The sequence below is a fragment of the Pavona decussata genome, unplaced genomic scaffold, assembly GCF_977016875.1.
Source record: "Pavona decussata unplaced genomic scaffold, jaPavDecu1.1 SCAFFOLD_300, whole genome shotgun sequence".
Lineage (NCBI taxonomy): Eukaryota > Metazoa > Cnidaria > Anthozoa > Scleractinia > Agariciidae > Pavona > Pavona decussata.
The window spans coordinates 1572550-1585820 of record NW_028145697.1 but is presented as its reverse complement, the minus strand read 5'-3'; the positions used below and the strand labels follow the sequence as shown (position 1 = coordinate 1585820).

The 13271-nt window shown below is 38.3% G+C and overlaps 1 protein-coding gene across 2 annotated transcripts in view; it reads right to left on the bottom strand.

Annotated features, from left to right (window-relative positions):
- Positions 1 to 13271, bottom strand: part of LOC146454547 (uncharacterized) — a 76124-nt gene that overhangs the window by 44301 nt on the left and 18552 nt on the right. For both annotated transcript variants that reach the window (XM_085095329.1, XM_085095330.1), the window contains exons 8-11: positions 10220 to 10348; positions 8955 to 9378; positions 3666 to 4060; positions 1651 to 1779 (exon numbers count right to left, since the gene is read on the bottom strand). In XM_085095329.1, coding sequence (XP_084951455.1) covers positions 1651 to 1779; positions 3666 to 4060; positions 8955 to 9378; positions 10220 to 10348 — 1077 coding nt within the window. The remainder of the gene's footprint in view (positions 1 to 1650; positions 1780 to 3665; positions 4061 to 8954; positions 9379 to 10219; positions 10349 to 13271) is intronic.

Genomic DNA, 13271 nt, shown 5'->3' with positions numbered 1-13271 from the left:
GCACTAAAAATACTTTCAAAGATTTATTATGAGGGTGATAGTTAAACTAAATGATGATCATCATGATCATCATGATCATGATCATCATCATCATCATCATCATCATGATCATCATCATCATCATCTTAATCATGATCATTATGTAATTTTTAAAACACGAGCAGCAGTGTTTTATCGGGATTTAAAATCAAGAGGCGCAGCCGGCATAGCAGTGACAGGTATTTGCAAATATTATGAAATTGTTAGACCCCAAAAGGGTCATAATAGGGTACACCCTGTGTGAAAAGAAAGTGACAACCCTGGGTTTTGTTTGTTATCCCAAAAATATCTTACCCCAAAAAGTCACCTCAAAGTTTTCAACCCAAAAAAGTACTAATTTCAAACTTTAAAAAGGTCTTTGCACATTCCCGTCACTAATACACTCGAGTAATCCCCCCCTCCCCAGGAGATGAGGAGGTGAAAAGCATGGGACAAGGAAATTAAAGCAAAGAGATCCAGTGCTCAAGCAAACCCAAGCTGGAAGGTGAACATGGCATTCAATGAGGTTGGCTGTAGTGAAGTAATTATAAATCTTACAAATCCAGATAAAATTCAAAATATGTGTAACCCATCGCTGGAGTTCTCCATATTATGCCGGCATAATTTTGAGCATAATAGTGAGGCAAACGAATCGAGCATTATGCTCGAATAATAGTGCAAAGCTTCTTCTACTGGACTTTGTGTTTTATAAAAACTTTGTCAAAACCATATAATTCCCACACAAGGTACCGTTACCTGGTTACAAATTAGCCAAAACATGACCTCTAGCAGTTCGAGTTCTACAACGTTGTCAGCTGCCTCCTCGGATGAGTTGCCTCAACATTCGAGCGAAGAAAATCACGAAAAAAGCATAGTTTTATGGAGCATAATAGTGACATTTGTTGAGCATAAACAATTAGCATAATAGTGTGAAACATTACATGCAATTACATACTACATACATGCATACATACTTTTTTCCACACAAGTGAAATGTAAATATACTATATACAATAACAAGAAAAGAAAAGTGGCGAGAGGACCTAAAAGGAACTATAGAGAGCTTCTAAGAGATCGGCCCCCCTCAAACTGCGAACTAAGTGTTGATTACAACAAATGAAACAAAATATGGCGTGGAGCCAGTTCATTGTTGATAACTCATTAGTTTACTCTTAATGTGCCTATGAAGTAAAAAATAACTTCTGCTTATTTAAAAGGCCTTTCAAAGAGAAAACGTTTGGCGTTTTCTTTTTTTTAAATATCTTCTCTTGATCCAGAGATATTCAAGTTTTTGTTCAAAAATTGATGACGTCACAAATCGTTTCTATCAGTACAAAGACAAATCACAAAATCAAGAATATCTCGGGCAATATTGGAGTTCGTAATATACCCGTCAAGGATGAATGAATAAATGTAAATATATGAAACATATATTTAATATTATATATTACTTCCATAATTTTTATGTCAATTTCAAATTTAGCCCCTTTTCCCGGTGGGTAGGGTCGAAATTCGCACGCGTCAATGTCATAGTAACTGACCCTACGTGCTAAAACCCCGTTCGTTTGGTGCACCATGATCCGAGTGATCTTGGATCAAAAATTGCTGTAAGGAAAGCCCTCACAAACTTACCTCCTTGGCACGTAAAAGGATCACCAGGCTTCAGCTTCACTCCCTCTGGACAGAAACAGAAATGACCTCGTGGATTTGCAAGGCAAAGGTTGCTGCATCCACCGTTCAAACGAGAGCAGCTGGTGGATCCTGTTAGGTGAATAACTTATTAGCTTGACATTTCACAAGAAAATGTGACTGGACGAACGTTGATAGTCTTATTTTAAATTATTTCGTGGTTCACACATTTTAGGACATGCAATTTTTTTTGCTTAACACGAAACCTTAATCAGATAAAACCCTGAAACAAAGGATTTAAACAGATGAAATAACTGCATGTATAATACGTAACTTAAACGTACAATTCATCAGTCGTGAAAGCACTAAATTGTTCAACATTGAATTGTTCGTATTTGTATCTTGTGTAACTAAGAATGACTGTAATAATACGCTATTTTATGCAAAAAATGAACAGTATTTGTTAAGCTTAAAGATAGGCCATGACATTAGATTTCTAAAGATAGCGGGGAAACAATTGTCCTCAAACTGATACTCTATAGGTAACGCTGAGAAAAATGAACTTCTAGTGTATTTTTAGGTGGATGCATTATTCTCCTTAATGCCCCAACGGTTTATGAGAAGTGTTTTCCTTAGAAATAAATGTGTTCAGACCAGGAGAGCCTATTGTCTTAATTTAACACCTAGATAGGTTGTACAATTGACAAGGTTGATGCAGCCCGTACCAAAATACAGTGTATTTAAGGGTCCAACAACAACAAAAAAAAAATAAAATTAAAAAATAAACGATTCTTCGCTCTCTACGTGAGAACTTGCTTCATGGCTTTATTTGATGATGACATGACTTGAGCCCATGTAGTAGACTTTGCTATCATCTCCATACATTTAGTAGATGTCTCCTAAAACAATTTGGTAATCCGATAAAAACAGTTCTTTCGCTCATAAAACTAATTTTTTCGATGGCTAGGACTTTTTCTTCTCCCTGTTTTGATGATTTCTATTTAAAGCCTAGAGTTTTTCTTGGAATCGACAAAATCGCCGCGTGAGCGGAAAGTTTCACTTCAAGAGGAAAATTTCAACGTTTCGTAAAACTGGATCGGAGTAAAATGATTTCACTTCAAGATTCTGATGATGTGCCAGTCGATTTGTTTATCCCGCCGCTAGTCTTCTTGCTCTTTCTCCCGCTGTTGGACACATAAATTGACTTTGTATTTTGTCGTCTTCAAAATAAGTATTGTTTTTTTTCCTAAAACGCAGTTGGTGATGCAACTTCCTGCCGTAAAAACGCGAGTTGCAGTACTGGGTTGGATTGTCTCATTTCACATTGGCTTACACGAAAGAGCGTACGTACGGACGGACATACGGACGGTCGGACTGAAGTGACGTCATAACCAAACCAAAATTCTCGCCTTGATAGGTGCTCTAAAATTTCTTACCATTGGTGCACCGCGCGCGCGCCGGAGCTCTGCTATAATCGAAGGAGGAGAGAACCTAAAACAAGCCGTGAGAGTACGCCACATTTGAAAGTTTACAACCAGGGACCGAGTGACATTTCCCCACATCACGATAACTCGTTCATTGCGTGTGCGCGCATTCACGAGTTAAAAACGAGACTAGGTGAAAAGTTTTTTATATGAAAATTAGCTTTCTTTACATATGAATGAAAACTTATTTTCCTTATAAAGACTTTGCACCTAGCCTCGCTTTTAAAATGAGGTTCAAACAACTTGCAAATGGTCTGTTGTTTGTTGGAATTTTTGTTGATTTTCAGAACCTATAATTATAATTTGGCAGATGTGGCCTTCCTAGGAGACAGGTACTTAATCAATGATATCACAAAATGAATCAGATAAACAACACTGTGGCACCTATCTCTGAAATATCGGGAGACCTTTCTGGATGGGCATGTCTTGATGCTGGTTTAGTTTATGTCATTTACAATTTCAAGACTGGATAAAGTTGCGAAATTGTTTATCACTCATTCCTCTGCCGTTCTTCAATATTTAAAGAACTCTTACCAGTAGAGGTTGACCTGTAGTCGTAAATGTGAATCCCCATTGGACGTCCCATCCCTTGGATCACCACTTCAGTAACGGTTAACGTTATGTTGTACTTGTGCACACTGTTTGTTTTCCAGTCTGTCCAAAACAGTGCATCTTCATATAAAGCCAGTCCGAAAGGATGTGATTTACCAGAAGGCAAATCAAGCACTAGCATGCGGTTATTTCCCTGAAGATCTATTCGTTCAATTCTAGCACGTTTTCCATCACACCAATAAAGCAGCTTATTTTTGGAATCAAGAGCGAGAGAATTTACCCAAGTCAGTCCTGAACTAACAAGCGTCGATCTTGCTGTACCGTCCATATTTGCTTGTTCAATTCTTGATGCTCCCCAATCGCTCCAAAACATCTTTCTACACAATTTAGAAATATTACAGTAAGCTACGAATGAACAAAATAAAGCGTAACTGGACACAGAAAAGCAAGGTGATCATAAGTTTGATTCCTATTTGAAGTTTTATCTGAGATTCGTGCGGCTTTAATGAAGGAAAATACCGATCATAGTGCTACCAGTTAAACTTGAACAGTAAATTGACTGAAACCACAGTCTGCTCGATCCGAATAGTTAAGTTTTTTTGTTTTTTGTTTTACTTTCAAGGGATTTTTGATTAACCCGTGATCTCCGTAATGGTTACTGTCGAGGTTTACAATTTTCAAAATGAAACCCTACTTCCTCTGGTTTTTCTTTTAAAAGGAATGGCACTTTTCGATAATTTCTTTGTGTGTGTGTGTGTTCAAAGGTTCTTTTCAGGGTTTTCTCGTTGATGTCTTTTACTTTTTTTTTTCTTTTTTTTTTCAAGAAATATAGGCCCTCTCCACGGTTGAAATTGAAAAAAACTTGCCCTTTCTTGACCTGATTCGCTGTTTCTTGTCTATTTCGTACGACTGGTTGGTGTCTTAGCGTCTTTTGACTTTCCAAACCAATTATCTCTTAATTATTACTCATCATGGTAACTTCAGCTTAACTCTTACGTACTGCCGCTGGAGCAAGCTGCATTTTAAGACAAAAGCAATAAAGAAGAATTTGCCATTAAAGGAGGCTCGCAAAATTTTTCTGACCTTGGAGTAGATCTTTTCAATCTAAAATTTCGCATAAAAAGCACACTTCGATTTTCCCATACTGCGATCAAAGCTTTTTGTTTTCCAAGCAACCTATGTTACCACAGCAACGGTTGCGCAAAACCCTCAGTTTTAATTATCTCAAAAGTTAGTCACACACTTACCTGCAAAACGTTTAGGATTTGAACTACACAACCCTGATAAGTTTTGGGAAAAATAGTAAAAAAAAAAATCTGTAATGGGGTTTTCAAGAAAATTAAAAATCAGGTTTTACAAGTTGAGTAGTTCAAATTCTGAACGTTTCGTTGGTAAGTGTCTGACTAGATTTCAATGTAATTGACGTTATTCAAAATGGAGGGCTTGTGTTGCTGTAGTAACAGTTGTCGCTAAAATTTGATCATAGTTTGAAAATGTGGTGTAGTAGAGGAAAATGAAAACAATCCTTTAATAAAAAAATTTGAATTGTAAATATCCACTCTATGGTCAGTTAAACTGTTGCGAGCCTCCTTAAAGTAGCTCAAAATCCCTTAGTCTTTGTACAGTAGTAAAGCGAATGCTTTGCTGCATAGTTTGATCTGAAAAACATTTCCGTTGTGATGCCGCCTGACTAAAAATCTTTTAATTTGAATTTCACTGCTTGTTTCCCTTGTTTAGCGACTTTTCTTTTTTCGTTTTATAATGTTGAAAGCATTATAGTTAAGCTCGGCTTGGGTGGGTTTAAGAGGGTGATAGTTTCTAGACCCTTTTATATTGATATCCTTGTCATTCAAACTTTGTTACTTCAGGCCGGCCATTGGTCATTGTCAATAAATAGTACGGTTTCTTCACACGGATATTTGTCCTTTGGTCATGTTGATCATTTTTTCAACGTTTTTCATTCTTTTCGAGCTATTCTCTCCCTGTGATCTCTTGTCTGTTGACTGACTTTTGAAAAAAAGTTTGGGACATTCGCGTTACAGAGCTGAAATGAGTCATTGATCGATTCCCCACTGATTTCAAGCATGAGACTTTTTTATCACCATCGCAAAAGAACTTTTGTTCTGCTGTCTAATGTCGCGCCATATAGTAACTGCTAAACAGTTTTCGTGCAACCGTTGTCAAGCACTGAATCGGTGTGTGCGCAATGGCCTGGACAGCGGTGTGCAAACAAGGAGTTTTTCTCTCGCTTCGCCCTCGCACGCACTCCGCCTTATCTGGTCCCTTGTGGTCACTTTCCGCCTATTTTCATCTAATCAGTAGTATAACTAGCAGTAATCATAGTTTATAGAGTGCGTTCGACACCTTAAATTGAACAAATTTGGCAAAATCGTGCAACCCTTCATGTTCGTTTCAATTTGAGTAGTTGTTGTTGTTATTTTTGTTATGTGGCTTTTTTTCTGTATATTACCAAAAACTAGAATTTTTTTAGCAGAATATTTGAAGTTTTCTTTTTAAATTAATAACTGTGTGATCAGAAAAAACGTTTCGTCCAATTTCTTTGGAATTGTTGAACAAATGGAAAGAAATATAACAAAATAGTAGGAACTACTTTCCTTTGTCCCATTGCAGCCCCAAGTTGCGCGATTGTACGGCCTTCTGCGTGACACTTTTTTACGTAGCCTTTTCGTCCCTTTATATCTGTACGTAATGTGTAACTGACAAGGTGAAATATTTGCAATAAACGTAGCTGAGTTTAAGTAAGTAAGTAAGTAAGTAAGTAAGTAAGTAATTTATTTAGTGTCAAATACACAGGGGGTGGTCTGCCAGTCCCCCGAGCCACAGGCTCATGATATAAGTGTTTGACAGTATAAAAAAAGATAATAACTACTAATTAAATTAAAAAGTAACATCTAAATATAAATAAATAAAAATAAATCGGGTCAGAGGCAATTGCTGCATTGACAGCCGTTAAAATTTAACTTAGTTAAAAGTCTCCGAAAGGATGATGCATTAGGTGCGTTTTTTACAGCAGATGGCAACTGGTTCCAGATGTGTGAGATCATGCACGCATATGAGCCATGAAGGAATCTACTATTGTATGAAGTTTGTACAACAGTTTAAAATTTAAACAGCTACGTTGTTGAACATAAAAATTATTAAATAGAAAGTATTTTCGGTCCGCCTGTTGCGCGACACTATCCAACTTTAAATAATGCAAAACATTTTCGGTAAACCGCTTTGAATCTTTGAGAAAAATTAAATTTATAGGCCAGTATACTATTTTGGTCTTCTACTCAAAAGGTATTTTACCAAAATGCCGCGAAACATACGCGACTATAAAGCCGTAAAAATGTCGAACTGAAGCGGGCTAATTTGCATACAGTTTCTGATGCATGTATATTACAAATATTTTTGTATTTCGATTCAATACTAACGTAAAAATCTATTATTGAAACCTCGTAAAGAGCGTAAACTCATACCAAGACAAAGCTGTTACCGTATTGTGCTTCATAACTGATCCCCGGCTTGCGTCGATGTTCAGATGGTCTGAAAGAATTGATCGGAATCCTTTGAACTTGAGTTGCATGACACGAAGTCTGCTAATGTGCGATCGATACTCCGATATAAGGCCCGATTCATACGTCGAACTTTACATGAGCCGAACCTAATACCTATTAAGGTCGACCTAAATAATTAAGTTCGGCAGTTGATTCAGACGTCGAACCTAACTGAAGTCGAACTTAATTAAAGCTAAAGTGAGAAAATAGATTTTCGTGGTCAGCGGCAGTTGTTTTTACTCAACAAGATTTAAAATGGCGGGAAACATGAATTCTGACATAAAAGAGCTTGTTTGGTAAAATAATGAAGACAGACCAAACACGGCTCCTATTGGTCGAGATAGGAAGAATATGACCTTCAATGCTAATTTGCTCTTACGAGTACGTCTTTCAAAGACCTCCCTTTTCTGTACGAAAGTAGGGAAGGGTCTTTGTAGATCTCTCTTAGCAGAGGCTGATTTTCTATCAAGTGCCTCTTACTCATCTGAATCTTTTTAGGTTAGGCACAGAAGGGCAATATTCCGTAAAAAACACAAAATGTTTTTGCGCGTTTTTTTGTTTGTTTTGTAGTGCCGACATTCTTTCGCGGAAATTGACTTCTGAAAGAGTTTTATCTATAAGGTTATAGAGGTAGCCTCTGTAGTGTAATCTCTATTTGAATAGAGTAACGTTTTCTTCAAATATTGTTTTTGAAGATTTTGTTCTGAGAAGTCTTGTGGCCTCGCCTTTAATATAGCCTGTACTGGAAAGTTTCTGTTGGTTTGAAGTGCGTGTGCACATCAAAAATAGATTTTTTTAAAAATCCTTTGCATCTCAGACAAGTATATTTAGTTGTTTCGAAACAAGAAGAACAAGCACATTCCTCTTTTACCGCCATCTTGTTCAGAATGAAGTCCTTTGCGCATGCCAAGTCGATGGAACGCGCAGACCTCTGAGATAGATATAATTTATATAATTTATACGTAACGTATGCATTTGTTTCGGCACATGTAAAGGTTCGACGTCTGAATCGAAGTCGAACTTTTGCCGTTCTATTCGACTGGCGCAGTCGAATAGAACGGCGGGTCGACCCAAATACAAATCTGTCGATCCTCACTGATTCATACGTCGATCTTTACATGCGCCGCACCAAATGATTAGGTTCGGTTCATGTAAAGTTCGACGTATGAACCGGGCCTAAGTGCTTGTTTTGTCTGATTTAGCACGACAACATGGCTCTTCTTTATCGAAGGTGGATAGTTTGAATAACATAACCTCGCAGCAACAGCTAGTTGAACGCGAAATCCAAATATCTAATCCTAGGGAACTGAAATTCACAGAAACAGGTTGTCAAACACGAAGAGACAAACGTGACTCTTTGAAACTCACGAGAGAACAACGTGACTCTTTGCACGAGCGAAAGCGAAGCCGTGAGAAGTCCATATATAGTTTCCCGGCCGAGATCGGGCCGAGAACCGAACGATGCCCCCGGGGAGGACTTACAGGAATTTCTGAAAAGTCAAATCGTCCGGCTACAGATTAGAAATGGCGTTCTCCTACGTCTAACGCAAATATAGGAATACAAGTCTTATCAGAAATAAAATATCTGAAATGAGTATTTGCATTTGATTTATATTTTTGCCTTCTGTTAGCGTCCTAATGTTTGTGTGTGATACATGTCACATGTTATGTTATTGGTGTTATGGAAAATTGTTTTGTATTCCTTGATTACCTTTCTTCGATGCAAAGAATCACTGCTCTTGGTAACTGGACATTTGTCGTAAAAAGGCTCCTTCTAGATGACCCGTCCAATCGCGATACCTCAATCTTTTTAGTTCTGGCATCAGTCCAATAAAGATTCCTTCCAATCCAATCGACTGCCATCCCATCAGGATTTACCACATTGTCCTTCGCGATGACTTCAAGTTCTGAACCATTGGGATATGCTCTGGCTATTTGTTTCAAGGATACATCAGTCCAGTAAACCTTTCCGTCGACTGGATCGTAATCAACAGCAACTGGTCTTGAGATGTTGATCTTTATATCAAGAGGAAAACAGGGGTTGTCTGGTACTGCCAAATGAACTTTGAAAATTTTCCCAATGTTCCCGCCAGCAAAGAACATAAACTTGCCTGAAGCCAGCTTGTTAAACGTGTCTTTAAAATGAAACAACAATAACATTAACCAAAACAGTGGTTCGTCCTAGGTCTAAACCTAACAGATTCAGGTGACATAAACTGAGTTGACTCACCTGTGACGTTAAGTTGATAACTTGCGTTAACAACAGATTTAGCTTTAGAAAGCGTTTTTACCGAAGTCATTTAAAAAAATTGTAATATCTATTGGTCAATCACAGTTAGCTAGTTCTGACTTTGCAAATTATTATGCCGTCTCTAAAAAAATTTGGCACTGTAAGTAGATGTCGCAAAAGACAATCATTGGCATTCTGGGTGATGGATCGATCGATATAGGGACCGCCGTGAAAACCAACGTTTTGAACGTTAGATCAGCCAGTCGATGTAAGCAAACGGGTACTGGAGAAAAGTTGTCGAATAAATTGCCGAAAATACCGATTTTCTCCCTTTTTGAAGTTAAAATTTGTCATTCCTTGAGATCCGAACAGCACCAATGTTTGTTGCAACTAAGCTCGAACCGACAACTCGCCTAAGCATGCTTTGTGGACTGTGTCCAACCACCACCGATTACCTCTTTATCCAGGAATCCTGGCCGGGTCACCACTTTGGTTGGGAAATGATACAAAGCGGACATAGGAAACTCGCGTAATGGTTTTGATCTTGTTAAATCTCGCGTCTCGCATAAAGGATTTTTTTTTTACAGTCCTCTCTCTGAGAGGCTCTCGCTGATTGAATTCGGAGATAAAATGATCGATGCACGTGATAATCAAAATAGAAGCAACGCAGGTAAACAAATGTCACGCATTACAATCTCCGTTCGCGACAATGAGGTTTACTTATGATATTGCGTATGAGTACTTACCAAAGTCACAGGTCTTCCCGTCTGGCTTGAGAGCAATGCCTGTTGGGCATGCGCACTGGTATCGACCTTGCGGTTTTAGCAGACACAAATCACTACAAAATCCATTGTTCTTGGTACAAGGATGAGAACCTGGTTATGTTAAGAAGTAATCATACTAATATGAGGCTTTGATTTTTCTTTGCGCTTAGCATAAACTCATTAACGTTGGGAGAGCTATGACCAACTTATACCTTCTCAAAAGTTTGTCACTCTTAACCCGGAGTGAAAAAAATTAAACAGCAGCAATTCGTTGGCTAGAATTTGAAACAGCAATGCAAGATAAGTTTAATTTGCGCCTATTGTAGGAATTTACTTTTCAACGTCACCATAATTGAGCCCTTCAAATTACGAAATTACTGATATTGCGTCACCTCCACACACCTTGCCAATATCAGTATCCTACTAAGGCCCGGTTCAGACGCCGAACTTTTCATGAGCCGAACCTAATACCTCGAATTAAGTACATGAAAAGTTCTTCGTCTGAATCAGTTGAGAACGGCTGTTTCAATTTGGAACGGCTCAGCCGTTCTTCCCGCATGGCTCAGCCGGGAATTTCGGCTTTGGAACGGCTTTGATTCAGATGTCGAACTTTTCATGAGCCGAACCTAATGCATAAATTATTATAACGTATTTCAAATAAAAAAAATTAAAATAAAATAAAAAAACGCTTACATTTCGATTGGTTTTTTCAAGTAAATTAAGTTCGGCTAATTAAGTTCGGCGTCTGAATCGAAAGGCGGGATTTTCGTGATTTGGGCCGACCTTAATTTGAATTAAGTTCGGTTCATGAAAAGTTTGGCGTCTGAACTGGGCCTAAGATTGCAGAACAAAAGAGTTTCCAATTCGTTAGTATCCTTTATCAAATGCATAAATACTATTAAAGGATTCTAATTAACATTGGCTTTGTAATTTTATGTAAAATATCAATTATGTAACTAAAGGTGACGAAACCTTTATCCTAAACGTAACATAACTACTGTAGCTGAGTGTAACTGAGTGCACCGAGAAGGCAGAAATCTCTCACTCTCAAAAGCTGTTCTCCGACCTTCTTTAAATTAATAATAGGAAATCTTTAAATTAATAATAGGAAATCTTACCCCAAATCGTCTTTTTGGTTAAGTTGTTCAGTAAACTCACATTGAGTGTTTCGCCATCGCAGCGGTGGCCTTGGGATTTCTTTAACCTCATCACTCACAACCCTTTGGATCCTAACAACGCACATTTACGTCGAAAACACCGCTCTTGCTTCTTCGACATGATAATGTGTGAATGGCACCAGCTGATATATTGCCATCATCACACCCGGCAAACCGACAACCCTCCCGATTTTCGCTGCATATCAACGTTCGTTTGGCAACAAAGCCCAAAATGCCAATTTTTAGGCCAAATAACAACACCAAATTATTACACTTATCGTCAATTTTTAATCCTAATAATTTGTTCAAAAATGAAAATCCTACATTAACAGCAAACCTTAAGGTCAGGCCTTGGTATCTGTTTCCTCTCAACGCTTTCCAAAGGCTTTACTTCAGCCATTTTATCAGACCCAGTCTTAAGTATCTCACGTTGTCTCGTTTACGCCCGAAAAGAATTCTGGGTAATTTAGCCGTACTGCGAGCGTAAAACTCCTGCTCTTTCCATTTCATATTTTTTTAAAGTGTTGAGCCACCCAGTACTACCAGCAAAATTTCGAATCTATTGAATATTTTACTACTCCAAACTCGCCCAAATTGCCTTGGTAGGTCCTGGAATCCATCCACAAAACGGCCAGAGAGACAACTTCACTCGTGGGCCTCCATGTCTGCTACACAGCATTTTTGGCGACTCAGTCAGCATGAAACCACCTAGCTCTCACCTATTTTTTTTTCAGAGGCTTGCCTCTACCCACATTCCAGCTTAATGATGCCAGATTGGTGGCTTCTGAAGAGGAAGATGGCTCGAAAAACACTTATAATTATAAAAGCGATGATTTTACCAGATTCGTGCTCGTGCACTCGCTCGAACAAACAACAACGTCACATGCATCACGTGACAATTTAGCCTGAGCCCACAGAGACTGCAGATATTTTTATTTTATTTCCATCTATGGAGAAATTAAGGGGTTCAGCCAAAAAACACGTAGGATTCAAAGGGTTAAAGACTGTTCAATCCCCAAAGTTAACTGGAGCGCCTAATGCTAATGTTCGAGGTATGCACTCTTTTTTTTATTACTCTCGTTGTTCCCAGCTGGTTGTGCACGGTTCCCCTCTATTTCTAGGATAATTCTATAAGAAACGCGCACATTGTTCCAGAAGATCGATAAAAAAAGTCACAAAAATATTTGTAGCTCAATTTAGTTTCTAGATCCCATAGACAAACGCCAAATAAAAGAGGCTACCCAGAAGACAAATATCGGTTTTTTGCAGGATTAAGACCAAAAATAAATTGATGATACACGCTACCGTACCATCGGTATTTTGCATTGACTAAATCCAAACAACACATCTCGCACTCATTTATTCGAAAGTCTGCTCCCGATGATGACTAAGTGGTGTCAAGGGGTCACCACGCTTGTCAGTTTGGAGATAAATCCGCGTACAGAAGACCAACTAACAGCAGTATTTAAAGAAGCTCTGATGACTAATGCAAAAGGGTTACCTTGAAATGATGCCTATGAAGTTAATATGCTATTTTTTGCAACTGCTGTCAGCCCTTCAGGTCAAGGTAAGTTTTGGAAGGATGGTTGGCAGTCGTGCTCAGCCGCGGAGTAGAGAATTTCGATCACACGAGACCGGAAAAAGGGAAACAACTCAAGATTCCCACACTCAGTTCCATTTTTTTTATTTTGTTTCTTTTGTGAGCGTGTGTCAGTGTGTGTGTGAAAATGTAGAGAGTAAGAAATAAATCACGTGATATGTAAAAAAGATGGGTTACCTTACATTTAAAGAGTAAATCCACGAAACATTATTGCGGCCCACGCCAGCGCTTTTCATCTGTCTATTTTTTTCCTTCGACACTGTATGACCTGGCTTAA